Below are 26,440 nucleotides of genomic sequence, written 5' to 3' on the forward strand. Positions count from 1 at the left end.
TAAAGTAGAAAAGATTTATTGTGTCCATAGCCTTACACGTTTCGTGTAAACTAAGCGTTTGGAACATGAAACGCGTAAGGCTGTGGACACAATAAATCTTTTCTACTTTATTTGAACAACCTGGTGGAGGGACAGTCCCTTTTTCGACAGCTCAATCTGCAGTCCCTCATTTGTCATGGAAAGTTCCGTTTTTCTCTGCACTGAACAGCCAGAAAAAGAAACAAAGTTTCTAACTTAATTGTCTTTTGGCAGAGAGTCCAGAACAGCCACAGCTGCAGATAATATACTTTTGTAACAATTTTGTAACAGTATAAGATAACAGGTACCTTGGCAGAAGTTAGACTTACAGCTTAAAGGGCAATTCACCTTCATTAGCAAAACTGTAATAACTGGAAAAAAAACACAGAAATATGTTCAAACTTTCATAGCCTGACAAATTTTGTAAAATGAACATGGTAATTAGGGGGTGTGGCCACAAAAAACGGGTGTGGTCAAAAAATGTTGCCACGCTACACACAGCAAACTTTTTGTCCCTCTTTTTATTTCCAAAATGTTGGGAGGTATGCATACAGGCTCCAGCCTGAGTGCAAGATTTTGTTTTTGGTTTTCTACACATACACTGAAATGATGCAAGTATCTATCAATGGGGCCCTTAAACTTCTGGGCCCCATAGCAGCTTCCGACTTGATTGACTGCATGCATGAAAGCAAGCCAGCATCAAGGCCACATTCCCTAAAAGCACCTGCTCTTCTGCATTTCTTCCAAGAAAGGTGCTTACTGATAAATAGATTTGATTTTTACAGAGATTAGAGGTGCCGGTGGATCTGGGCATTTTTAAGAGGACAGGTGCACCTGCCTTGCATCTCTTCCTTTGAGCACAAATACAGACACAGCACCTCCATAATCTCCTGCAAGGACAGCAGGGGAATAATAAATATATTGTTTTGTACTTTAACCAATAAAATGTCTTTCAGGTGTATATGAAGCAGTGATGGGCAACTTGCTACTTTCCAGATGCTGCTGAACTATCACTACTACTAACAGAATCAAGAAGCATCCATGTAATTATGTTACAAACTAACAAAATAAGAACATACCGTAGTTAATTCTTTCCTTACTTAAAGGACAAGTAAAGTCTTAATACTTTTTTCTGTAGGTTTTAATTTTGCATTTCAATTTTCCAACAGTACCAAGGGGGAGCCCCCTTGATTAAGAGAGGTATAGAAGTAGGAAAGGATACAAGAAGAGGAAAGAGGCAAGCTGGGGGGTGAGGTTACTGAGCTGAGTAAATTACATATATATTTCTACTGCATTCACCATCCTTCTTTTTTTATTTATTTTTCCCTGTTTCTTAGGGTACTACTAAAGCAATGCGTTTGTTTCAAGCTATGTTCCCCAGATGGCTTCAAATTTATCCGAGCATCTGTGGGCCTGGTATACCAACTGCCTGGGGAAAGAGTCATTGGGGCTCATTTATCAACACTGGGCAAATTTGCCCATGGGCTGTTACCTATAGCAACCAATCAGTGATTAGCTTTTTAAAGCCAGCTGCAAGAAGAACAATGAATGCAGCAATCTGATTGGTTGCTATAGGTAACAGCCCATGGGCAATTTTGCCCAGTGTTGATAAATGAGCCCCATTGAGTTTTTTCTCCATGAAGGTGGCCCCATGGATTTCCAGTGTAGCAGTATTGCCTTTTTTTTTGCATAATAAAACAGTTGTAAGTAGCACATTTTGGCAGAGGGTCTCATTTGTAGTGTTTTCGTGATACCTAAAAGACAAAGTTTGGGTGACATAATATTGGGGACAGCTAAACCCTGGATTATTGGACATTCCCAGAAGACGTGGAAGAATGTACCTACAGCACTGAGGCACTTGGGACATTGATCTGAAACTCCGGGGTACCGTATATACTCGAGTATAAGCCGTCCCGAGTATAAGCCGAGGTACCTAATTTTACCTCCAAAAACTGGGAAAGCTTATTGACTCGAGTATAAGCCTAGGGTGAGAAATGCAGCAGCTTCTGGTAAGTTTCAATCAAAAAATTAAGGGTTTCTGCTCCCATTGGAGGTGCCAGCGACCATTCTTGGACGCTGGCGAATATTCTTGGAGACTATTCTTGGATGCCGGCGACTATTCTTGGACGCCGGCGACTATTCTTAGAAGCCGGCGACCGTTTTTGCGCTTGACCCGAGTATAAGCCGAGGTAGAGTTTTTCAGCATATTTTGGGGGCTGAAAAACTCGGCTTATACTCGAGTATATACGGTAGATCCTGGCTAATCGCTGTGGAGTAAGGTACATTCTGTTAAGGAAATGGGTCTGTATATATCTGTCCCTGCTAGAGATAGTGTGCTGGATTACTAAAGCTAGGGCATCTTTCCACATCTCCTCTAGGTCTGGAATATCTTCACACCAGTGTTGTTTGACTTTATTTAGTTGGGTTGTATTCAATTGCATCAATGTGACGTACGTGTAGGTTAATACTTCTGGTCGGTGGAAGGCATGCTTTAACTGAAGGTATCTAAATAACATATTTGCTGGTAGTTGGAATTCATTTTGGAGTGCATTGAATTGTTTACAGTCCCCATCAGCTGTGATATCTCCTAACGTTTTGATTCCAGCAGCCGCCCACCTAGCAACATCTGTCACCGAAGTAAAGTGTGGGAGATGTTTATTGAGCCAAAGAGGGGTCCATTTTGCCCAGGCTGGCTGTTTATTTTGGGCGATTCTGAGTGCCACCTGAAACAGTCCAAAATATTTAAGGGAGCAACTACCCCATCCAAAAACTCTCCCCGTGCTTCACGTGTTAACCTGACCCCCACAGGTATATGAAGTATACGCAAAGTCCAATCACACACGGAACAAAAAACAGGGGAGAATAAGTAATAAATAAAATATCACCTTTAATGGTCCATCTTTAAAAATCCATGGTAATTCCAACTCATCCCAACATTATGGATCACACGCTCAACGTGTTTCGTGGCTTCTAGCACGTGTGCATTAACCTATTTGTGATTGTTTAACCATGAAACTCCTTATTAACAAACATGGAAAAGCCCTACAATGTATCTATTTTCAGCGAAGTGTTGATATTTTCCCTCTAAATCTTTGATTGGCAACTTGGAAGCAAGTGGTTACATATTCCATGAGCCAATGTGATCTCACTGAATGTCGGTACCTGTAGGGAGCAAGCAGCTCAGCTATGGGACATTCCCACTGACACCCCTGAAACATAATGTGTACTGTCTCTGCATGATACAATGTATCACTCTGGGGAGAACACTGTTTCCTATTGATTCAAGCTGTCACATGGATTCTACAGCGTCCTGACCAGCGACACCACAGAGCAAAATAGCAGTTAGCTAGAATGAGTCAGTGATTAGCTTTTTGAAACCTGCTGCAAGTAGAACAATGAATGAAGTAATCTGATTGGTTGCCATGGGTTACTGCCCATGGGCAAATTTGTCCAGTGTTGATAAATGACCTCCATTGTACCATTGTTCCAAGAAAGGTGCTTACTGATAAATAGATTTGATTTTTACAGAGATTAGAGGTGCCGGTGGATCTGGACATTTTTAAGAGGACAGGTGCACCTGCCTTGCATCTCTTCCTTTGAGCACAAATACAGACACAGCACCTCCATAATCTCCTGCAAGGACAGCAGGGGAATAATAAATATATTGTTTTGTACTTTAACCAATAAAATGTCTTTCAGGTGTATATGAAGCAGTGATGGGCAACTTGCTACTTTCCAGATGCTGCTGAACTATCACTACTACTAACAGAATCAAGAAGCATCCAAGTAATTATGTTACAAACAAACAAAATAAGAACATAGTCAATTCTTTCCTGACTTAAAGGGCAAGTAAAGTCTAAATACTTTTTTCTGTAGGTTTTTATTTTGCATTTCAATTTTCCAACAGTACTGAGGAGGAGGGGCCCTTGGTTAAGAGAGGTATAGAAATAGGAAAGGATACAAGAAGAGGAAAGAGGCAAGCTGGGGGGTGAGGTTACTGAGCTGAGTACATTACATATATATTTCTACTGCATTCACCATCCTTCTTTTTTTATTTCTTTTTCCCTGTTTCTTAGGGTACTACTAAGAAACAGGGAAACCTGCTGCAAGTAGAACAATGAATGCAGTAATCTGATTGGTTGCCATGGGTTACTGCCCATGGGCAAATTTGCCCAGTGTTGATAAATGACCCCCATTGTACCCCCCCACCATAAATGATATGGATATAAGAAGATAAGAAGTCACAGGTGGGTTCTGTGACCATATAAAGGCACAAGGCTACAGGCTGAGATATACAGGGAACTCTGAGTATCACTCAGGTATTATAAGGGGTAATGTACCCCCTACTGTAAATTATAAGGATATTAGAAGTCACTGATGGGGTTTGTGTCCATATAAAGAGACAATGCTGGAGGCTGAGTTATACAGGGAACTCTGAGTATCACTCATGTATTATGAGGAATAATGTACCCCCTACTGTAAATTATAAGGATATCAGAAGTCACTGAGAGGTTCTGTGACCATATAAAGGCACAAGTTATACAGGGAACTTTAAGATGACTTCTAAAATGATCATGCTATTTACAAGAGAGTCTCCCTGAGTTTTTTTTTTAATTACATATGCAAACCATTTCAGTCATGTGACTGCACGGGATTTATTATTGTTTTTAATACTCCAGTTTGCAGTTCATTCAGTTGATGTGAATGCCTCGGTTAATGACCTTGTTGGGCAAAAGCACACTCTGTTGAAAATGTTTTTATTGTTTTCCACGTTAAACAAGCAGGAATTTCAACAAAAGATCAAAGCAGAACAATAAGGACAAAACCACATTCATACATTTTAAATGACATTCCCTCATGTTGAGAAAAAAGGGAACCCCACAGTTCCCAAGTCCATGCCAGATGGCAACCTGTGTAATTGGTGCAGCACAGATCACTTAAAGGAGAAGGAAACCTAGTTGGCGCAAAAACCCTCCCCCCCTCCCGTGTGTTGCCCACCCTCACTCCTCCCCCCTGGCCTACCCGTCCCACTGGGCAAATGCCCCTAACTTGTTACTTACCCTTCTGCGCAGGTCCAGTCCAGGGAGTTCACAGGCACCATCTTCTTCCACGCGATCTTCTTCCTGCTTTGAACGGCGTTTTTGGCGCATGCGCAGTAGGAGCATTTCGCTGGTACGGATCTACTGCGCATACAGTCTTCGTGACTTTTGGCGCATGCGCAGTAGATCGTACCGGCAAAATGTTCCTACTGCGCATGCGCCGGTCAAAGCAGGAAGAAGATCGCTTGGAAGAAGATGGAGTCGGTGAACTCCGTAGACTGGTCCTGCGCAGAAGGGTAAGTAACAAGTTGGGGGCATTTGCCCAGCGGGACGGGTAGGCCGGGGGGGGAGGAGGGAGGGTGGGCAACACATGGGAGGGTTTTTGCGCCGACTAGGTTTCCTTCTCCTTTAAACCAACGTTCCTCCAAGATGAGCTCCGGGCTAGAATAAAATGAAGCCAGCAAGAGCATTAGCATGGTGCCAGGGCTGGGCCAACCTATTGTCAATCAGTGCTTTAGAATACTAACAGGGCTAGACCAACCTGAATGCAGAATCCATAGTTCTTAAACCTTTTCCCCAAGCCCCCAATACAGATGCTCCTCTTCCCACTACAGTTCTGAACAATATTTTTCTGGTTACTTTGTGTCTTAAAAACCCCAATCTAAATGGCTGCTTTGCCGCAAGATCTCACTTTATGCTGCAAGTGAAGCTCCGAGGATTTTGCTCAGCAGCCCCTTCTAGGGCGTATCCCTATTCCCTAATCCCAGAAAATCTCATTCCATTGAGCCTGTTCCCTTACAAGGATATTGCACTGGAAACGAGGATTATCCACCATATAAATAAACAAATTAGGAGAGGACGCACTTTCCCAGCCCAGCTGGACTCCTCCAGAGGTACAGAGACATCATGTATTTATTTTCCTTACTCACTCACTGATCTTAATGGATAATTCAATAATTTCATGATTCCTAAAATAAATTAATTATAGTTCTGATATTAGCAAACTTTACTTTTATAGCTGAAGTTTAGCTAATTTTAAACAAGAAATATTATGTCCCTCCATTTTTCCTTTTCCTAATGCTTTCCATTAGTGTTCGGAACCTCACACACCCTCACACTTTTCATGCAAAGAAGTGCACACACAGATGCAGTGACAATGTGGCGGGTGTTGAGGTGAGGGTAACTGATGAGTGGGCAGTGGGGGGAAGAAGGCCTAGACTAGGGGTAGGCAGTTGGAAGAGGTATGTGCCTAGCACCTCCCACCAAAAACTATTGTGCCCTAGGCTCTTCATGAATACTGATGTCGTTTTCTGTATCAATGAACAACTGAAGGGGCTGCTTGAGGATAACAGGCTGGACAGGCCCAGGCCTAATTAAAATTAAAGGGACCCCAGCACCCAGCATATACAGACACAGTAAAAGATAACGAATGAAAATCCATTTAACAGGTAGCAACAGGAGAGGTATAAAAATAACGTCACTGCCTTTAACTTTTTATATGTCAGAGATATTTACAACATGAATGTTTATAACTTATAAAAATATTTTATGGCGCCTATAAACCTGAGCAGTATGATTGTGTCAGGATTGAGTGTGGTAGCATGTAAAGACAGTGTGTCTGTAGCAAACACCCACCTTTTAACATATTTAAAGGAACAGTAACACCAAAAAATGAACGTGTTTTAAAGTAATGAAAATATAATGTACTGTTGCCCTGCACTGGTTAAACTGATTGTTTCAGAAACACTACCATAGTTCATATAAACAAGCAGCTGTTTAGCAATGGCGGAAATTGAAAAAAGGCTATATGGCACAGGTTAAATAGTGGATAACAGATAACACCATTATCTTCTACAGAGCTTATCTGCTGTGTAACCAGCAGCTTATTTATATAAACAACAGTAGTGTTTCTGAAGCAAACACACCAGTTTTACCAGTGCAAGGCAACACTGTATTATATTTGTATTGTTTTAAAAAACACTTTCATTTTTTGATGTTACTATTCCTTTAATGGTGTATTACTGAGATCACCAAACCTAAGATTTCATTTCCTGCTGCAAATACTTCAGAGTTAGACTAAAGCTTTCCATAGACGCAAAGATTTGATCGTACAAATCTCTGTTTCGTATGATTTTCGGGCCATGTGAGATGGCGATTAGGTTACAAAATTTCTGTTGGATACCTATAATATCTCTGCATGTGTTGCTAATCTGACGATATCAGTGGGAGACTGTCACTAGCTTTTGTCGGACATAACTTTCGTACGATTGCTGTCAGGGGAAGAACATCGTCTGATCTGTTCTTTTACTACTTTATTTGATCTGAATGGTTAGTGGTAAGACGGGAGATGACACCAAACGATCATTCGTCCGATATGGCTTGGCTATGGCCAGCTTAAGAAAGCATTTGCATTTTGTTGAGGAGGCTAACACATAAATCTGTGTCTTTATCTCTGCACTCAAATGTTCCAGTGAAGGCTGTGTACTGGGTTTGGCTACTGAGTCATAACCAGAAGGAAACCTATAGCATACAGCCAGCTCATACTATTGTTCCCAATAAAGAAGTGTGCTATTTCTACCCGCATTTATTCTTTTCCCTGGGCCCACTGGGTGGGGACCAAAGGTGCCTGGCTGTTCAGAACCCGTCTACTTATCCTGAAGGGGAGGCAAATTGGCCCTTTATCTCTGTTAGGTACAAGGAGGAAGCAAGGGCGCTCTAGGCAGCGGATGGAAGGGATTTCCAGCCTTACCTTCTGTTCCCATTGATTTTGTGATACTTCCGAGATAACTTTATTTCACAGAATTGATTTTGTCACCTCCTTTAACACATTCTGAACACACAATTGATTTTTGTGACACATCAAATAAGCATATGGAGTAGGCTAGACACATGGCCTTTAATATATTTTAAGATTACGTTATTTTAAACCCCCTCTAAATATTATCCAGTGAAAATTTGGTCACATTCAGCCCCACTCGAACTGCCTTAGTTGTAACAATGATTGGTTTGGTGTGTGACAGTTATTTCCAAGAATACCTATCAGCCCCTTCTGCACAGAAAAGTAGCAAGGGCCAAGACCTGATCTTTTTAAGTAATGAATGGGTTACAATGAGGAGTAATATATCACAGCCCTGCTGATATGGCACAGAGGGCGAGGGAAAGGCGTATCGCCATAGAAACAGGCTACAGATAAAATCGAGGCTCTGGAGAGGATGTGGCTGTGTGTGTGATGGGATCAGAACCGCAATATCTTTTGGGAGCGTGCCCACGTTCGGCACTCACACATACACATTCATACATACATATTTACACACACACATTCAAACACAGATATACACAAAGATGAAACACCCTATAAGGAAGGGTAAAGGATGTTTGTTGTAAACAGGTGCCCGTTAAATTCTACCTGCTGATTGGTTGCCATAAGCGAATAGCAAAATGTGTACCTTTTATTACATAACCATTTAAAAATAGTTATAGGCAGTTTCACTTCACTGAAAATTCGCAAAACAGAGAAAATTGGCCAAAATGCATTAAAGTCTATGGACAACACATTTTTTTGACGTGAGACAAATTGCGCAACAAATTGTGACGCACAAACATTTTTTCATGCATTAAGAGTCTATGCCCATCATTTTCGTATCCAAGCTTGCAGAAACATTTCGCTCATCAGTAGTTATAGGGTGTGTTCGATTGGGTAACAAGAGGTTTTATAGGGAGGGTTAATAGAAAGTAGTAGAAAGAGTTATAGGTAGGGTTATATGGGGCAGTGGTAGACGTTATACGGAGGGGTAATATGGAGCAGCAGAAGGAGTTATAGAGAGGGTTTATTGAGCAGTAGCATGAGTTATAGGAAATTTTAAATGGAGCAGAATGAGGAGTTCTGGGTAAGGTTATATGAGGCAATATAAGGAGTTATAGTTAGGATTATATGAAGCAGTATGAAGAGTTACAGGTAGGGTTATATGGGGCAGTATAAGGAGTTATAGTTAGAGTTATATGAAGCAGTATGAGGAGTTATAGGGTTATATGAAGCAATATGAGGAGTTACAGGTAGGGTTATATGGGGCAGTATAAGGAGTTATAGTTAGAGTTATATGAAGCAGTTCGAGGAGTTATAGGGTTATATGGGGCAGTATGAGGAGTTACAGGTAGGGTTATATGGGGCAGTATGAGGAGTTATAGGTAGGGTTATATACGGCAGTATGAGGAGTTATAGGTAGGGTTATATGAAGCAGGTATAGGTAGGGTTATATGAAGCAGGTATAGGTAGGGTTATATGAAGCAGTATGAGGAGTTATAAGTAGGGTTATATGGGGCAGTAGGAGGAGTCATATGGAGGGGTACTAATGGAGCAGTAGGTGGAGTCATAGAGAGATGTAATAAGGAGCTGTAGGAGGAGTTATAGGAAGGAGTAAAATAAAGCTTTAGGAGGAATAATAGAGAGAGTTATATGGGGCAGTAGAAAACGTTATTGGGAGAGTTATATGGGGTAACAAGAGGAATTATCAGAATAACATTACATATCTATATGCAAGAAGGTGGTGCATTATTGGTACTATATGTATAATAGACGGGAGAATGAGAATGAAACCAGTGTGTATCTGGGATCCATTATTAGAGCCATGAATGTCCACTATAAGCTGCATGCTCGTGCACACATACACATTATTAGGCCAATGTAAACAACAGATTGTGGTGCTCACAAACACATCATTTTGTGCTTATTCTGAGCCACTTCACACAATATTAGAAAGATAATTTAATTTCTGTACATAGTCATAAACAAATTATAGGGAACATTGTCCCATAACCTCCTTAATCACTGATTTGCCAAGTGAATCCAACATCCCTATCTTATTTGGCTCCATGGTTCTGTTTGTAGTAGGGGAATGATTTACTATGCTGGGTGTAGGACTAGGTGCCACAATGCCATGTGCAAATTACACTGTGTGGGAATAAACAACCAAATTAATTTTCTTCAGCTTTCTGCACAAAATATACACTGGCTCCTGCAGGAATACAGACTGGGGTGTCTGTGGGCCCCCACCCCAGTCGCAAGTGCCACCACCACCCCCACCCCCAATCGCAAGTTAAACCAACCCCACCCGCACACAACACATACCTTATGCGTGATGAGATCGTACATGCGCGCAGATTTTAACTTTCACCCGTTGGTAAATACTCTTTTAACAAACCCATCGAAATGAATGAGAGAGTGGCGGAATTTCACTCTAAAGGACTACAGTCATCTCTTATTCCACTCTTTGATAAATACCTCTATGTGTATTTTAGCAGAGGCAATGCTCATTATAGCGGATTTCACCACCAGCATAGGAAGGGTTTTTTTTAGTGTAAGGGCATTCTCTACCAAAAGAGAATTAATATGTGCTTCCTTGGTGGGGAGGAAAGGAGAATTCACCATCAGCATAGGAAGGGTTTCTTTAGTTTAAGTGCAGAACTCCACAGACGATTCCGGTGCGTTCCGACGTACTGTGCAAAAACGCAGGCGTCACGGATAAGGTAAGTAATTCTATTGTCGGATTGTGTCGCTGCACACTGCGTCTGCATCCGACAGTCGTGTCTGATCAACAATGCGACACGATTCGACAATAGCATTACTTACCTTATTTCTGTTGCATCCAACGTGATTCCGGCGTTTTTGCGCATCGCGTCGGATCGCGCCGGAATCGTCCGTGGAGTCCTTCCTTAAAGGCAATCAGGTTACAGAACACCATTGGATACCTTTGACTCAATTCACATTTTGAGTTCTTTAAGGATATTACCCCCTCTGAGGCTGGATTGGCAGTTGACTTGCTCAGGACTTGGTTTGTATTACAATGTAACCTATCTGGTGGTGGCACTGTTCTTCTGCTGTCTATTAAAATATTTGCTGCCAGAAACCGGTAAAAAGTGATACAGCAAGTGATATACAATTAAACTGTAGTTATTGTTTCAAAATATCTATTAATGATTTGCTCCCAAATGATATTTCCCCTTTATGGGGTTATTTGAATGGAACTACACTTATATACTGTACGTTATGAAGTGATTTATGTTTAACTCATGTGACCATAACAACTGCATTTATAATGAGAACTAGTAAGTCTTATTAGTTAATTATCTGTGCACCCAGGGAAAAGTTTAGAGCTGCCCAAGGAAGTATTCAGTCTGTGCTATCAACTCACACCCACAAGGGCAGTGCTGGTAAATTACATGCCATTCAAAAAGTTCCATCAGTTGATGCCCATTATATTCTGTTTATAAGCACCAGATTATGTGAAGCCTGCGTATAAACCAAGCAAAGCAATTAATGGCGTGACACAGAACCTCTATAGTCAGCAGTGCTGGGGACCCTATTTCAGTCCTGACCTGGGCAAAATCTGCAAAGCATTTGTATGTTCTCACTGACTCTGTGTGGGTTTCCTCCAGGTACTTCTGTTTCCTTCCACACCCCAAATACATACAGGCAGGTTTATTGGCTCCTGATAACATTGGCCCAAGTGTGCAGGGACTGTGAAAAGGACCATTATTATTATCATCCCTTATTTATATAGGGGCTGATATATTGAGGACACATTATACACCATTCCCATCAATCTCTGCCATAGTGGAGCTTACAATCTCATTCTTTGTCATGTTCCTAAATATACAATAAGCAGTTTATTACAGGGAATAAAACATTACCCACCTGCTTGAATAAGAACTCATCGCTGTCATTGGTCTTGATGGAAATGGCAAGGTGGATGACTGATAAAATAATCCCACTGATCACAGCAGCCCTCATGCGGACAGGTAATAATGTGTAGATTGTGTAGATAAAGAATACGGTCCACCAAATTCCATCGGAGGCGCTGCGGGGTCTCAGCAGTAGAACCCCAACGATTTGTACCATAAAGAGCACCAGGATGACAGTGTAGCAGCCGATCCACATGTAGTCCTGGTGGAAACTGTTGCGGTTGCAAATGGCTATGAGTACAATGATGATGAGGATAGCCACAGACAGGACCACCACATAAGCGACATGGTACTCCTCCAGGATGCAGTGAAAAGATAACATGACCAGGCAGACCAGAATGAGCACAGACATGAGCATGGTGAGGCTACTCTGGTTCAGACGGAAGAAGTAGCGTTGGTAGAGCCTCTCTAGTTTGTCAGAATGAAATTTCTTGGACCTGAAGATCTGTAGGATGCTGCCGCAGCACACCCCCACTGAGAAATGGAATTCAGACCCATCGTCCACCAATTCCTCTTTAAACTTACCCTTTTTTTCATCCAAGCCAAGTTCCACAGATTTGGGCCGTAACTCTGTGTCCTGAGGCTTCTGGCTCTGTGGGTCTGGTTTGTTGTTGTTACGAACCTCCTCCTCTTGAGCTTGCCAAGCAGACTTGGACTTGAATTTCACCTTGCTGTCCCGTGAAGAGTGGTTCCCCTGCTGTGGCTCATAGTCTTCATCGCTCTGCCACGAACCCATCATCCGAGAGGTTTTTTTTCTGGAGGATCTGCTGGAATACTGATACCCATTAGCCCTGGACTCCAATTCTCCCCAGGCTGATCTGTGGTCTGTGCCTGCTCGGAGCACAGGGACGCCAAACTCTGGCGGGCTCACACTGTTAGACCTAGACATGTTCAAATCCTGTGCCACCCACTTCCTCTTTGCTTGGGTTACATAGTGGAACAGTAAATCCTAGCCAAAGGTAAAACCATATCCATCCCATCCTATGGAGCCAAAAGCACATCCAATTTGTAATCCAAAAGATCTGGTCAGTCAGTTTTTTGGGTCTTCATTTCTATGTATGTAGGGTCCAGCAGCAACTTAAACATCCCGCCTATTCTAGTCCCAGATACTGAAGCAAGGTGCACAGCATTCCTGGATGTTACATGGGAGATGTATGAATTCTGAAACAGACCCAAAAAAATACCACTCCCTTCCAAAGCATATGGCAGACGTCAGCTAAATCCTGGCAGGAATTATATCCACGTTTCAATCAGTTATCAGCCTAGTGGGGTATTGGCAACAAATCCTTTAATTAGAAAAATGAAATAGAATTTGGCAAATACAGGAAAAGGGGAACAATTACTGTAGTTTTAGCCCAGAATTTGTCTGAGGCAGGAAAGGGGGGTCCACAGCCCACCAATAGGGCAGAGAAATAACCCAAGAATACATGCCAAGTCCAAATAAACAGCAGATGTCCCACTTGGAGGAAGAAGAGGAGACAGTGGCATTAACTCTGTATTTCCAGGAGAGTCTGGGAGTAATTGATAACAAAGAGGAGGAAGAGCTGGGAGCCCCCTATGTCAGCAGTGTAAACAGTGTGTGATGCTGAAGGGGCCGAGCCTCGGAAGAGATGCTGAGAAGCATGGGGATGGGGTCAGCAGAAGACATGATCTGTCCGTCATTTCCCAGCATTGCTGTGCCCAGCTGCTGAGTCCCTCGTAGGAACAAGTCAGATGTCCGATCCAATCTGGGGGGGGGGGAGAAAGATGGGGAAAGAGAATCACCAAAAACACTCACTAGTGGGGGAGGGAGGGGTAAAGATGTTACCACAAACCCTCCTGGCCAAGTGGGGGCCCCCTAAAAGCAGGGCACTTGGGCCTCCTACAAGAAATATATTGAACAATTTTGAATTTTTCAGATTTGGTTCCCAGAAATGATGGACTCAGTATAGCTGTAACATCCCACCCCCGGCACTCACTCACTCTCACAGCAAATATTTGGGGTGCAGTAATAGGGCCCATCCTGTGGGCACATTGTGCATAGACCTGCTACCTAGAAATGCCCCTGCGTGCACCCATTATTTACCAGCACCTAACACAGCATGTACCCTATATTACCCACTATATCACCCCTATAGATGGCTATGTGTACCCTCTGGCTATAAGTGTCCCTGCATGCACCCAATAAGTGTCCCCTGCCTGTTCCTACACCACCTGCCTTGTACTTTACTGGACTGGCAAACTACATCTGTAACTACCCTTGTTTGCCTTCTTTATCCTTACCCTCTCCTGCCTGCTCCATATCTGTACCGAATACTGTCCCAGCACTGCTGCCTTTTGCTCCAGCATTCATCGTGGACTCACCTGCCCTTCCCTAACAATGTATCTGCCCCACAACCTGAAACTACCCATAAATGCTCCAGTCCAGGTATCCTTCCCGCCAGCCACCGAGCCCCGCAGGCATATTTCACCGCCCCAGCATCACACAGATTATATCCCCCCCGCTGCCCAAAACGCTTATCTGGTACATAAGGTGAGGGCTGAATCCACCCTTCTCATCCCCAAGCCCAACACTAATTGCCCTGCGACCCCATCTCTACCTTCCCCACCGCTCCTCTTTGTACTCTCATTCAGCCGAAGTGCAGGATTGGAACCGCCTCTCCGCCCGCTCATTGGACTAATTCGCCTGTCACGAATTTCCCACGGGCACTGATTGGCTGAGCTGTGATTTGATGCCTCGCGATGGTGGAACACAGAGGTGATGTGCAGAGCTAGGGAAGGGGGTCTGTGTAGTTATGTTATGGGGGCAGCATACTGTGTGTCTGGTGGGGGGGGGGGATTGGGGCGCAGGGTATTTTTCATTGATGGACAACAGTGTAAATTTTTTTCCATGACAACATTTTAGCTAAATACTCAAAACATTTGGCCAAATCGGGGTCCTAATTAGCACGTTCACTCTTATGACTATAAGAGCTCCGTTAAGCAATACAGGGTTAGTTCCCCTTTAAAATGACCTCTTAGTGCAATGTAGCTGTCAGTGTTCTGATGTGATTTGCAGTTGGTCTTCATTTTTACCAGGGATGCACTGAATCCACTATTTTGGATTCGGCCGAACCCTGGATACCAAACTGAATCCGAATCCTAATTTGCATATGCAAATCAGGGGTGGGAAGGGGGAAACATTTTTACTTCCATGTTTTGTGAGATTTCCCTCCCCAATATGCAAATTAGGATTCAGATTAGGTTCGGCCAGGCAGAAAGATTCGGTCGAATTCGAATCCTGCTGAAAAAGGCCGAATCCCGAACCAAATCCTGGATTCGGTGCATCACTAATTTTTACTAGAATATTGTAGCTGTAATTAGCAGGGGCCACTTTACCTTTGCTCTGTTGCTGTATCCCCCTTCTTTTGTAGAGCACTACAGCATATGTTGGTGCTTTATAAATAAGTATTAATAATATCAATAACTTGTTGCCTTTTGACCCGCTCTGCCTTTCTTCAATTCTCCCAAAAAAAATACATAAACAGCAGTGCTGTCATCAGTAAATATCACTCCTTAATGGTGTGATTAAAATACAGTCAACCAGGACTGTGGTTCTCTGCTCTGGTCCATCAGAGGAAAGGCAGTTGTTTTGGGGCACAGTTGCTTATGGGGGCAACAATGAAAGAGGGCTTGTTGAGTGGGGCCAGCGTATTGAGAGTAGAGTGACAAGAAGGCCCAAAAAATGTGCCAGTGGTAGACAGAGTCTTGCAACAAACCACCCAAAACCACTGCTTTCTGTCCCATATAATGTACTCACAAACCTACCCATAATAACTGGCCCATTCTTAAGATTCTCTGTCTCTCTCCAGCTGCTCTTTCTCTCTGCTAATAATGTTAGTTACAGAGCAATGTACAAATACAGTGCAGAACCCCTTGGCCAACCCCCCAGAAATCTACATCTGCCATGTTGTTGCTCTCCTATAAATAGATTAGGTTGTTATCTGCTGCTTGGTAGGGATGTAGCGAACGTCGGAAAAAAAGTTCGCGAACATATTCGCGAACTTGCGCAAAAATGCGAGCGGTTCGCGAACGGTTCGCGAACCCCATAGACTTCAATGGGAAGGCGAACTTTAACATCTAGAAAAGACATTTCTGGCCAGAAAAATGATTTTAAAGTTGTTTAAAGGGTGCAACGACCTGGACAGTGGCATGCCAGAGGGGGATCAAGGGCAAAAATGTATCTGAAAAATCTGCCTGTGTGTGCTTGGAAGAGATAGTGTAGGGGGAGAGCTGTTAGTGATTTCAGGGACAGATGATAGTAAGTTTGCTGGCTAGTAATCTGCTTGATACTGCTCTGTATTGGAGGGACAGAAGTCTGCAGGGATTTGAGGGACATTTTAGCTTAGGTAGCTTTGCTGGCTAGTAATCTACTGTTCTCTTTAAACAACTGCCATACGTTGACCTTGTAGGCATTGTTTGCCCAGTTTTTTTGGACGCAGCCACTGAAGCACAGTTGCCAGAAAAAATATGCCATATAAATGCTGAAAATAGTCATTTTTCGCCATACGTTGACCTTGTAGACATTGTTTGCCCAGTTTTTTTGGACGCAGCCACTGAAGCACAGTTGCCAGAAAAAATATGCCATATAAATGCTGAAAATAGTAATTTTTCGCCATACGTTGACCTTGTAGACATTGTTTGCCCAGTTTTTTTGGTTGCAGCCACTGAAGCACAGTTGCCAGAAAAAATATGCCACATAAATGCTGAAAATAGTCATTTTTTGCCATATACGTTGAGTCAACGTATGGCAAAAAATGACTATTTTCAGCATTTATATGGCATATTTTTTCTGGCCTCTGTGCTTCAGTGGCTGTGGCCAAAAAAACTGGGCAAACAATGCCTACAAGGTCAACGTCGTTGACCTTGTAGGCATTGTTTGCCCAGTTTTTTTGGCCACAGCCACTGAAGCACAGAGGCCAGAAAAAATATGCCATATAAATGCTGAAAATAGTCATTTTTTTGGTCGCAGCCACTGAAGCACAGTTGCCAGAAAAATTATGCCATATAAATGCTGAAAATATAAATTTTTTTGGTTGCAGCCACTGAAGCACAGAGGCCAGAAAAATTATGCCATATAAATGCAGAAAATATGCATTTTTTTGGTCGCAGCCACTGAAGCACAGTTGACAGAAAAATTATGCCATATAAATGCTGAAAATATAAATTTTTTTGGTTGCAGCCACTGAAGCACAGAGGCCAGAAAAATTATGCCATATAAATGCAGAAAATATGCATTTTTTTGGTCGCAGCCACTGAAGCACAGTTGCCAGAAAAATTATGCCATATAAATGCTGAAAATAGTAATTTTTTTGGTTGCAGCCACTGAAGCACAGAGGCCAGAAAAATTATGCCATATAAATGCAGAAAATATGCATTTTTTTGGTCGCAGCCACTGAAGCACAGTTGACAGAAAAATTATGCCATATAAATGCTGAAAATATAAATTTTTTTGGTTGCAGCCACTGAAGCACAGAGGCCAGAAAAATTATGTCATATAAATGCAGAAAATAGGCATTTTTTTGGTCGCAGCCACTGAAGCACAGAGGCCAGAAAAAATTAAACCAGTAGGGTTTGCACCCTAGTTTGTAACGGTGGCGGAGGGAGGAGGAGGACGCTAAAGGACAGCTGTGTGTGGAGTCATGAGGCTTGAAGAGAAGGACAGCTGCATAGAAGTCAGAACAAGTCTTCCGGCGTGCAGTAACCCTCCGAGATCCACCCCTCATTCATTTTAATAAAGGTCAGGTAATCGACACTTTTGTGACCTAGGCGAGTTCTCTTCTCAGTTACAATCCCTCCTGCTGCACTGAAGGTCCTTTCTGAGAGCACACTTGAGGCTGGGCAAGACAAGAGGTTCATGGCAAATTGTGACAGCTCTGGCCACAGATCAAGCCTGCGCACCCAGTAGTCCAGGGGTTCATCGCTCCTCAGAGTGTCGATATCTGCAGTTAATGCCAGGTAGTCCGCTACCTGCCGGTCGAGGCGTTCTTTGAGGGTGGATCCAGAAGGGTTGTGGCGCTGCCTTGGACAGAAAAACATTTGCATGTCTGACGTTACAGACTGGCCAAAGGGCTTTGTCCTTGCAGGTGTGCTCGTGGCAGGATTACTGGCACCTCTGCCCCTGGAATGTTGATGAGTTCCTGAAGTGACATCACCCTTAAAAGCATTGTACAACATGTTTTGCAGGCTGGTTTGTAAATGCCGCATCTTTTCGGACTTGTGGTATGTTGGTAACATTTCTGACACTTTATGCTTGTACCGAGGGTCTAGTAGCGTTGCGACCCAGTAAAGGTCCTTCTCCTTAAGCCTCTTGATACGGGGGTCCTTCAACAGGCATGACAGCATGAAAGACCCCATTCTCACAAGGTTGGATGCAGAGCTATCCATCTCCGCTTCCTCATTATCAAGGACTGCATCATCCACGGTCTCCTCCCCCCAGCCACGTACAAGACCAGGGGTCCCCAAAAGGTCACCACTAGCCCCCTGGGAAGCCTGCTCCTGTTGGTCCTCCTCCTCCTCCTCCACAAAGCCACCTTCCTCCTCTGACTCCACTTCTGGCACCTCTCCCTGCGTTGCAGCATGTGCCTGGGTTCGTTCTGGTGATTCCGACCAGAAATCGTGCGCTTCCAGCTCCTCGTCACGCTGGTCTACAGCCTCATCTGTCACTCGTCGCACGGCACGCTCCAGGAATAAAGCGAAGGGTATTAGGTCGCTGATGGTGCCTTCGGTGCGACTGACCATATTTGTCACCTCTTCAAAAGGTCGCATGAGCCTGCAGGCATCGCGCATAAGCACCCAGTAACGGGGGAAAAAAATCCCCAGCTGTGCAGATCCAGTCCTACCACCCAGTTCAAAAAGGTACTCGTTGACGGCCCTTTGTTGTTGCAGCAGACGTTCCAACATAAGGAGCGTTGAATTCCAGCGAGTCTGGCTGTCAGAAATCAAACGCCTGACTGGCATGTTGTAGCGCTGCTGAATGTCAGCAAGGCGTGCCATGGCTGTGTAGGAACGTCTGAAATGGGCCGACACCTTTCTGGACTGGGTGAGAACGTCCTGGAATCCTGGGTACTTGGAGACAAAACGTTGGACTATTAAATTTAACACATGTGCCATACAGGGCACATGTGTTAAATTGCCTAGTCTCAACGCTGCCAACAGATTGCTTCCATTGTCACACACCACTTTTCCGATCTGCAGTTGGTGTGGGGTCAGCCACCGATCGGCCTGTGACTGCAGAGATGACAGGAGTACAGATCCGTTATGGTTTTTGCTTTCCAGGCACGTCATCCCCAAGACAGCGTGACAACGGCGTACCTGGCACGTCGAATAGCCTAGGGGGAGCTGGGGGTGCACAGGTGTGGAGGAGGAGAAGGAGGACCCAGCAGCAGAGTAAGAAGAAGAAGAAGACGAGGTAGAGAGCGATGGAGGAGTAGAGGTGGTGGCAGAACCGCGTGCAATCCGTGGCGGTGACACCAACTCCACTGTTGTTGTTGAGCTACCCATTCCCTGCTTCCCAGCCATTACCAAGTTCACCCAGTGGGCAGTGTAGGTGACATACCTGCCCTGACCATGCTTGGAGGACCATGCGTCAGTAGTCATATGGACCTTTGGCCCAACACTAAGTGACAGAGATGCGGTAACTTGGCTCTGCACATGTTGGTACAGGTGTGGTATTCCCTTTTTAGAAAAAAAATTGCGGCTGGGTACCTTCCACTGCGGTGTCCCAATTGCTACAAATTTGCGGAAGGCCTCAGAGTCCACCAGCTGGTATGGTAAAAGCTGGCGGGCTAAGAGTGCAGACAAGCCAGCTGTCAGACGCCGGGCAAGGGGGTGACAGTCAGACATTGGCTTCTTACGCTCAAACATGGCCTTCACAGAAACTTGGCTGGTGGCAGATGACTGGGAATGGGAACAGGTGGTCAAGGTGGAAGGCGGAGTGGAGGGTGGTTCAGACGGGTCAAGGAGAGCAGAGGTAGAGCAGTAAGATGCTGGACCAGAAGGAGTGTGGCTTTTAGTTTGCCTGTTGCCTTTGAGGTGTTGCTCCCAAAGTGCTTTGTGCTTGCCGCTCATGTGCCTTCGCATAGAAGTTGTACCTATGTGGCTGTTGGGCTTACCAAGGCTCAGTTTCTGACTGCACTCATTGCAAATTACAATGCTTTTGTCAGAGGCACACACATTAAAAAAATCCCACACTGCTGACTTTTTGGAAGTGTGCGATCTGGCGGTAACAGTAGAAGTTGGCGGAGTTGGCGGTATTGGCGGCAATGGCGGGTGCGTTGGCCGGCTGAACACAGGTGCCGATACATGTTGTTGCCCTACTGATCCCTGCGGGCTGTCCTCCCTGCTTCTTCTAAGTCTTATTCTCCTACTGCCTCTCTGACTCTCCGTCTCTCCATCTGAACTACCCTCCTCTTGCTCTCTTCTACTAGGCACCCACAAAACATCAATCTCCTCATCATCATTCTCCTCAGATGCATCAATTTCTTCTGACACATCACAGAAGGAAGCAGCAGCGGGGACCTCCTCCTCATCACTCATTATGTCCATCTCTATCGTGTTCTCTGCCAGAATTAAATCTGGTGTAAGGTCCTCATCTCCTTCATCTTCTTCTGGCAATAATGGTTGCGCATTACTCAGTTCAAGAAACTCATGGGAAAATAACTCCTCTGACCCCAGTGAAGAAGGGGCACCGGTGGTGGAGGAAGTGTTACGTGGGGTGGCCATAGCAGTGGAGGATGAGGAGGATGTTGTGGTAAAGTTAGAAACGGTAGAGGATGGGGTGTGCTGTGTAAGCCAGTCAACTACCTCTTCAGCATTTTGGGAGTTCAGGGTCATTGGCTTTTTAAAACTGGGCAATTTGCTAGGGCCACAGGATTGCATAGCAGCACGGCCCCTAGCACGGCCTCTGCGTGGCGGCCTGCCTTTGCCTGGCATTATTTTTAAAAAAACAACAACAACAACAAAAACTCAGTTGGTTTTTCTGGAAACGATAATACACACAGCTAGATGGCGGGTTGAAGAAAACACTGTGCAAATAATGCCTACAAAGTCAACGTATACACTACTACAGCGGTGGATACGGATTACGTAAAATATATGAATGCTGCTTGAAAAAAAGTAACTCAAGTGGTTTTTCTAGAGACGATAATATTATCAATATTTAGACAAAATGTGAACAAGGTCACACAGCTCGATGGCGGGTTGAAGAAAACAGTGTGCAAATAATGCCTACAAGGTCAACGTATACACTACTACAGCGGTGGATACGGATTACGTAAAATATATGAATGCTGCTTGAAAAAAAGTAACTCAAGTGGTTTTTCTAGAGACGATAATATTATCAATATTTAGACAAAATGTGAACAAGCTCACACAGCTCGATGGCGGGTTGAAGAAAACACTGTGCAAATAATGCCTACAAGGTCAACGTATACACTACTACAGCGGTGGATACGGATTACGTAAAATATATGAATGCTGCTTGAAAAAGTGACTCCGGTGTTTTTTCTGGAGACGGTAATATTATGGATATTTAGACAGAATGGGAACAAGGTCACACAGCTCGATGGCGGGTTGAAGAAAACAGTGTGCAAATAATGCCTACAAGGCCAACGTATACACTACTACAGCGGTGGATACGGATTACGTAAAATATATTATGGCTGCTTGAAAAAAGTGACTCCGGTGTTTTTTCTGGAGACGGTAATATTATGGATATTTAGACAGAATGTGAACAAGGTCACACAGCTCGATGGCGGGTTGAAGAAAACAGTGTGCAAATAATGCCTACAAGGCCAACGTATACACTACTACAGCGGTGGATACGGATTACGTAAAATATATTATGGCTGCTTGAAAAAAGTGACTCCGGTGTTTTTTCTGGAGACGGTAATATTATGGATATTTAGACAGAATGGGAACAAGGTCACACAGCTCGATGGCGGGTTGAAGAAAACAGTGTGCAAATAATGCCTACAGGGCAAATAATGCCTAAAAGGTCAACTTATACACTACTACAGCGGTAATAAAAAAAGTAAAATAAAAAAAAAATGAATATTAAAAAAAAAAATTAAAGTTGGTGCTGCTGAACTACTAGGAGCAGCAGATTAGCACACCAGTCCCACTCCCCAACACTGCTAGACTAATAGCACTGGGCTCTTATAGTAGTAGTAGTAGTAGTAGTAGTAAAACAACAAAAAAATAAATAAAAGCAGTCCTTACAAGGACTACTGTTATTGCAGCAGTCAGCAGATGAGATCAGAAGCAGGACAGCTGCCCACTGCAGCTACATACAGAGCACTGCAGTAGAAGGTAGATTACTAGCCAGCAAAGCTACCTAAGCTTAAATGTCCCTCAAACCCCTGCAGACTTCTGTCCCTCCAATAACAGAGCAGTATCAAAACGATTACTAGCCAGCAAACTTTCAACTGTCCCTGAAATCACTAACAGGCAGCAGCTCTCTCCCTACACTATCTCTTCAGCACACACAGGCAGAGTGAAAAAACGCTGCAGGGCTTCGGTTTTTATAGGGAAGGGGAGTGGTCCAGGGGAGAGCTTCCTGATTGGCTGCCATGTACCTGCTGGTCTGGGGTGAGAGGGCAAAAAAAGCGCCAACAATGGCGAACCCAAAATGGCGAACGTCGCGCGACGTTCGCGAACTTCCGGCGAGCGCGAACACCCGATGTTCGCGCGAACAAGTTCGCCGGCGAACAGTTCGCGACATCTCTACTGCTTGGTAGTTCTCTTTCCCTGGTGGTGTGTGTAGGAATAGACTGTGTGTATCATTAGTGACTGTATCATGTGTAAGCACCAAATGGCACTATAATGCAATTAGCTTGGTGACTTGGGGCAAGTGCCTGGGGCATACACATTATCTCTGTAGCATGGATTCCTGTGATGCTCCCTGTACTTACTAATTAAAGGTGGCCATACACGGGCCGATAAAAGCTGCCGACAGACCATGTATGTTTGCCCGTGTATGGGGCCCTGCGACGGGCTTCACCGATCGAGATCTGGCCGAAAGTCGGCCAGATCTCGATCGGATGGGACAGAAAATCCCGTCGGATCGCTGCCTCATCTATTCGTTGATGCGGTCCGGCGATCCGACCGCCCGTTTGGGCATCGTTAGGATCCGATCGTTGGGCCCTAGGGCCCACGATCGGATCAGCCGATATTGCCTACCTCAAGGTGGGCATAATGGAGGGAGATCCGCTCGTTTGGCGACATCGCCAAACGAGCGGATCTCTCCATGTATGGCCACCTTAAGCCTGCACTGCTCATTCTAACTAGCTGCCCTATCAATGACCATATTATCTACCCAAGTACTGCCCATACTCATGGTCTGGCCAGTACCACCAATGATCCCTAACTGCCCCTGCCCAGCATTGCCCCAGTACTACCCATAATTACTAAATGTCCAAGTTGTGCCTACACTCATTAACTGCCACAGTATAACCAATACTTGCCAACTGTCCCATATACACCCAGAACACTGCCCATACACACAGGCTATTGGTCTTTAGTTGATATGAAGTTGCTGCCGGGAAAATCCATACCACACATTACTCAGAGTTGGGTGGGGGCTGTACCTCGCAGTGTATCTGTACACAAACCCCCAGATCTGCAATTTTCTGTATCCAGACTGTTAAGTCATTTATATCTCCGCTTATTATGGTTGCATTGTAATTATAATTGCATTGGTTGTTATGGTCAGCTGCCTTAGTAACCACAGACAAAAAGAAAAGCACAAAAGTTCAAGTGAGACTATTGTACATTTCAATATAAGGAATAATGTGCTTCTCTCAGTCTGACAAACTTGTAGACGAATGTTGCCCAGTGAAAGCAGCCACCCCTTTACCCTACCACACACACACACTCCAGACTGTGACATGAGGCAGCGGAACTGACCCCCTGTGCTCACTGATGGGAGATAATTTAGCAAATGAATGTTCCCTAGTCAGCAGATCTGTGGGTTAGCCGAGAGCCACACATTCCAGTTGTGTAACACATAATGGGGGTATTTAGAAAATTCTGATCACTGATACTGAGGGGCATGTCAAGAAGCCTGATATAATCAGGGTGGTCGCAAGCGCCTGACACACAGGATATTTTTAGTGCAGTCATGTTCAACATAGGGGCCTCCAAACAATGTGCAGTACTACTACAGTCTCCAGCAGCCCATTCACATCCATGTATCCCCCATACATGGGCCAATAAAAGCTGCCGACAGACTGAGTCAGCAGCTTATTGGCCAGTGTGTGGGGCCATCCGATGGGTTCCCCGATCGATATCTGCCCGAAAGTTGGCCAGATCTCAATCAGGCAGGTTAAAAAATCCCATCGGATGGCCGCATCTGGGCGTGTATGCGGTCCTGCGATCCGACCCCCCGTATCGGATGCATTATGATCAGCCCGATATCGCCCACTTCAATGTGGGCATATCGGGGATAGATCCGCTTGTTTGGCGACATCGGCAAACAATCAGATCTCTATGTCTATGGCCACCTTTAAAGAGTTATGCTGATGAAGGGATGAAGGTTGTCTTTTTGGGATAGTAGTAGATCTGGCATCTTTTTTTATGGTCACAAAGTGCATTGGTCTTCTTGTTAGCTAAACATATCTCAACATTTCCACTTCAGCTCATAATTAACAAATAAAACCGCTAAGGATTCTTGACTTTTCTACAGCCCTTGTGTTGCTCCTGAACTTATAAGGCCAGTATATCGGACATAACTTTCGTATGATTGCTGTCAGGGGTAGAACATCGTCTGATCTGTTCTTTTACTGCTTTATTTGATCTGTAGGGTTAGTGGCAGGTCTGGAGATGGCACCGAACGATCGATCGTTGAAGGCTATGGCTGCACGTCTATGGCCAGCTTTAGTGTATGTATAATACATGTAGAGGCTGTGTTATACTGCCATCTGGTGACCAAAATCCCGTTGTGTATTCAATAAAAGCACCTTGCAGCAGTACACCTGCGCTGATTGGTTTCTTTACCCATCTACTTGGATTGATTGACCAAAGTCCTATGTGCATGTAGTGATTTACTGCATTATCTGGAGCCCCTCAAATCTTTGTGTAGGAGTTGTAAGCAGTAGTATTGCAATGAGATAACACACACACTGTCCACTGCAGCAATTCATAAATCCAAGCCTTACCTGGCATTTCTTTTTTCTCCACCCATTACTGGTGGGGCTTTGGACAGCTACAAGAGGTTGTGGGAGCGGCCAGGTGGTGGCAAATTCAGCTTGCCAAACACCTCTGGGGCAATTGGTTGGTCCAATCCCGCCCAACCCATGGGTACTGTGAGTTTCAGGCCACATATTACTAGTACACAGGTCTGCCATCGGAGGTGTAACCACATATATGTAGACATTTTAATTTGTTGGCATGGCCCAGTGCCAGGGGGCTCAGGTGAATGGTGGGCTAATAATTAAGGTGCTCTGGGAGAGTGCCCAGCTAACGTAGTAGTATGGGGCTCCATGATTAATCTGATCAAGTATACTATTACCAACCTCCACTACAGTCCCTGTCCCTTATATGTTAGGCGTTTCTGGAGGGGAATCAAATTCTCCTTTTGCCTCAACACTCTCATCTGTCAGATCATTTGGAAACTGCATCAGTGAATGCCAAGCATCTTGGTGGGATTGGCTACTGTGGTTGGGATCTGCTCTTCACAATTTTTGGGAGTCTCAGGGAGCAATAAGCCATTATTACAGCTTCTGGAGTCACAATATAAAATCTGCTGGGCTTGGACATGACATTGATGGGTAAGTCATGCTTGACTGACACCCCATGTGAATGACCCCCTCTTCACCCTCTTATTTCTCTGCCTTGACAATTGATATTAAAAGGCCAGTTGGCCGCAGTCATATGATACATAGAAAAGAATTTCCCTAAGTGAACTTGCAATAATAATCACTGCGTGAAGCCTTAATTCTCTGTATGTCCCTAATTCCCCCCATGCTGATCTGGCAGCCAAATGAGTCACCTGATTATTCAAGTAATTGCCAATTAAAGTGTGCACTTATCGTTTTAAAAGTAACAGGTCATCCCTGCATGAGCTGCCTTACTTTGTGACGCTAATGATCCTTATTCTGTAACTGGGATTAAAAGACCAGAAGCACCAAATTAAAATGATCAACTGCTATGAAGCTATGAGTTGAAATATGTATATAAATATATATATATATACAGTATATATATATATATATATATATATATATATATATATATATAAAATTTACAATTTGTATTCTGTATAATACAATGGATTTAGTACTTATGTAGAAAGATAAACACATACAAACTTTTTTGTTTTCCCTGTGTTGCCCTCTGCTGAGCAATAAGTAGGGATGCACCGAATCCAGGATTCGGCCTTTTTCAGCACAATTCGGATTCGGCCGAATCCTTCTGCCCAGCCGAACCGAATCCTAATTTGCATATGCAAATTAGGGGCGGGGAGGGAAAACGCGTGACTTTTTGTCAGAAAACAAGGAAGTAAAAAATGTTTTCCCCTTCCCACCCCTAATTTGCATATGCAAATTAGGGTTCGGTTCGGTATTCTGCTGAATCTTTCACAAAGGATTCGGGGGTTTGGCTGAATCCAAAATAGTGGATTCGGTGCA

General features: G+C 44.1%; 1 protein-coding gene across 3 annotated transcripts in view; it reads right to left on the reverse strand.

Moving 5' to 3' along the window:
• adcy5.S (adenylate cyclase 5 S homeolog) overlaps positions 1-14,456 on the reverse strand; it is a 62,266-nt gene extending 47,810 nt beyond the window's left edge. For 2 of the 3 annotated variants that reach the window (XM_041578504.1, XM_018238668.2), the window contains exons 1-2: positions 14,058-14,364; positions 11,749-13,522 (exon numbers count right to left, since the gene is read on the reverse strand). In XM_041578504.1, coding sequence (XP_041434438.1) covers positions 11,749-12,684 — 936 coding nt within the window. In that variant the 5' untranslated portion in view covers positions 12,685-13,522; positions 14,058-14,364. The other variant, XM_041578503.1, reaches the window with a different exon arrangement.
• Between the last annotated feature and the right edge of the window lie 11,984 nt (positions 14,457-26,440).

Source organism: Xenopus laevis, chromosome 9_10S (assembly GCF_017654675.1).
Source record: "Xenopus laevis strain J_2021 chromosome 9_10S, Xenopus_laevis_v10.1, whole genome shotgun sequence".
NCBI lineage: Eukaryota > Metazoa > Chordata > Amphibia > Anura > Pipidae > Xenopus > Xenopus laevis.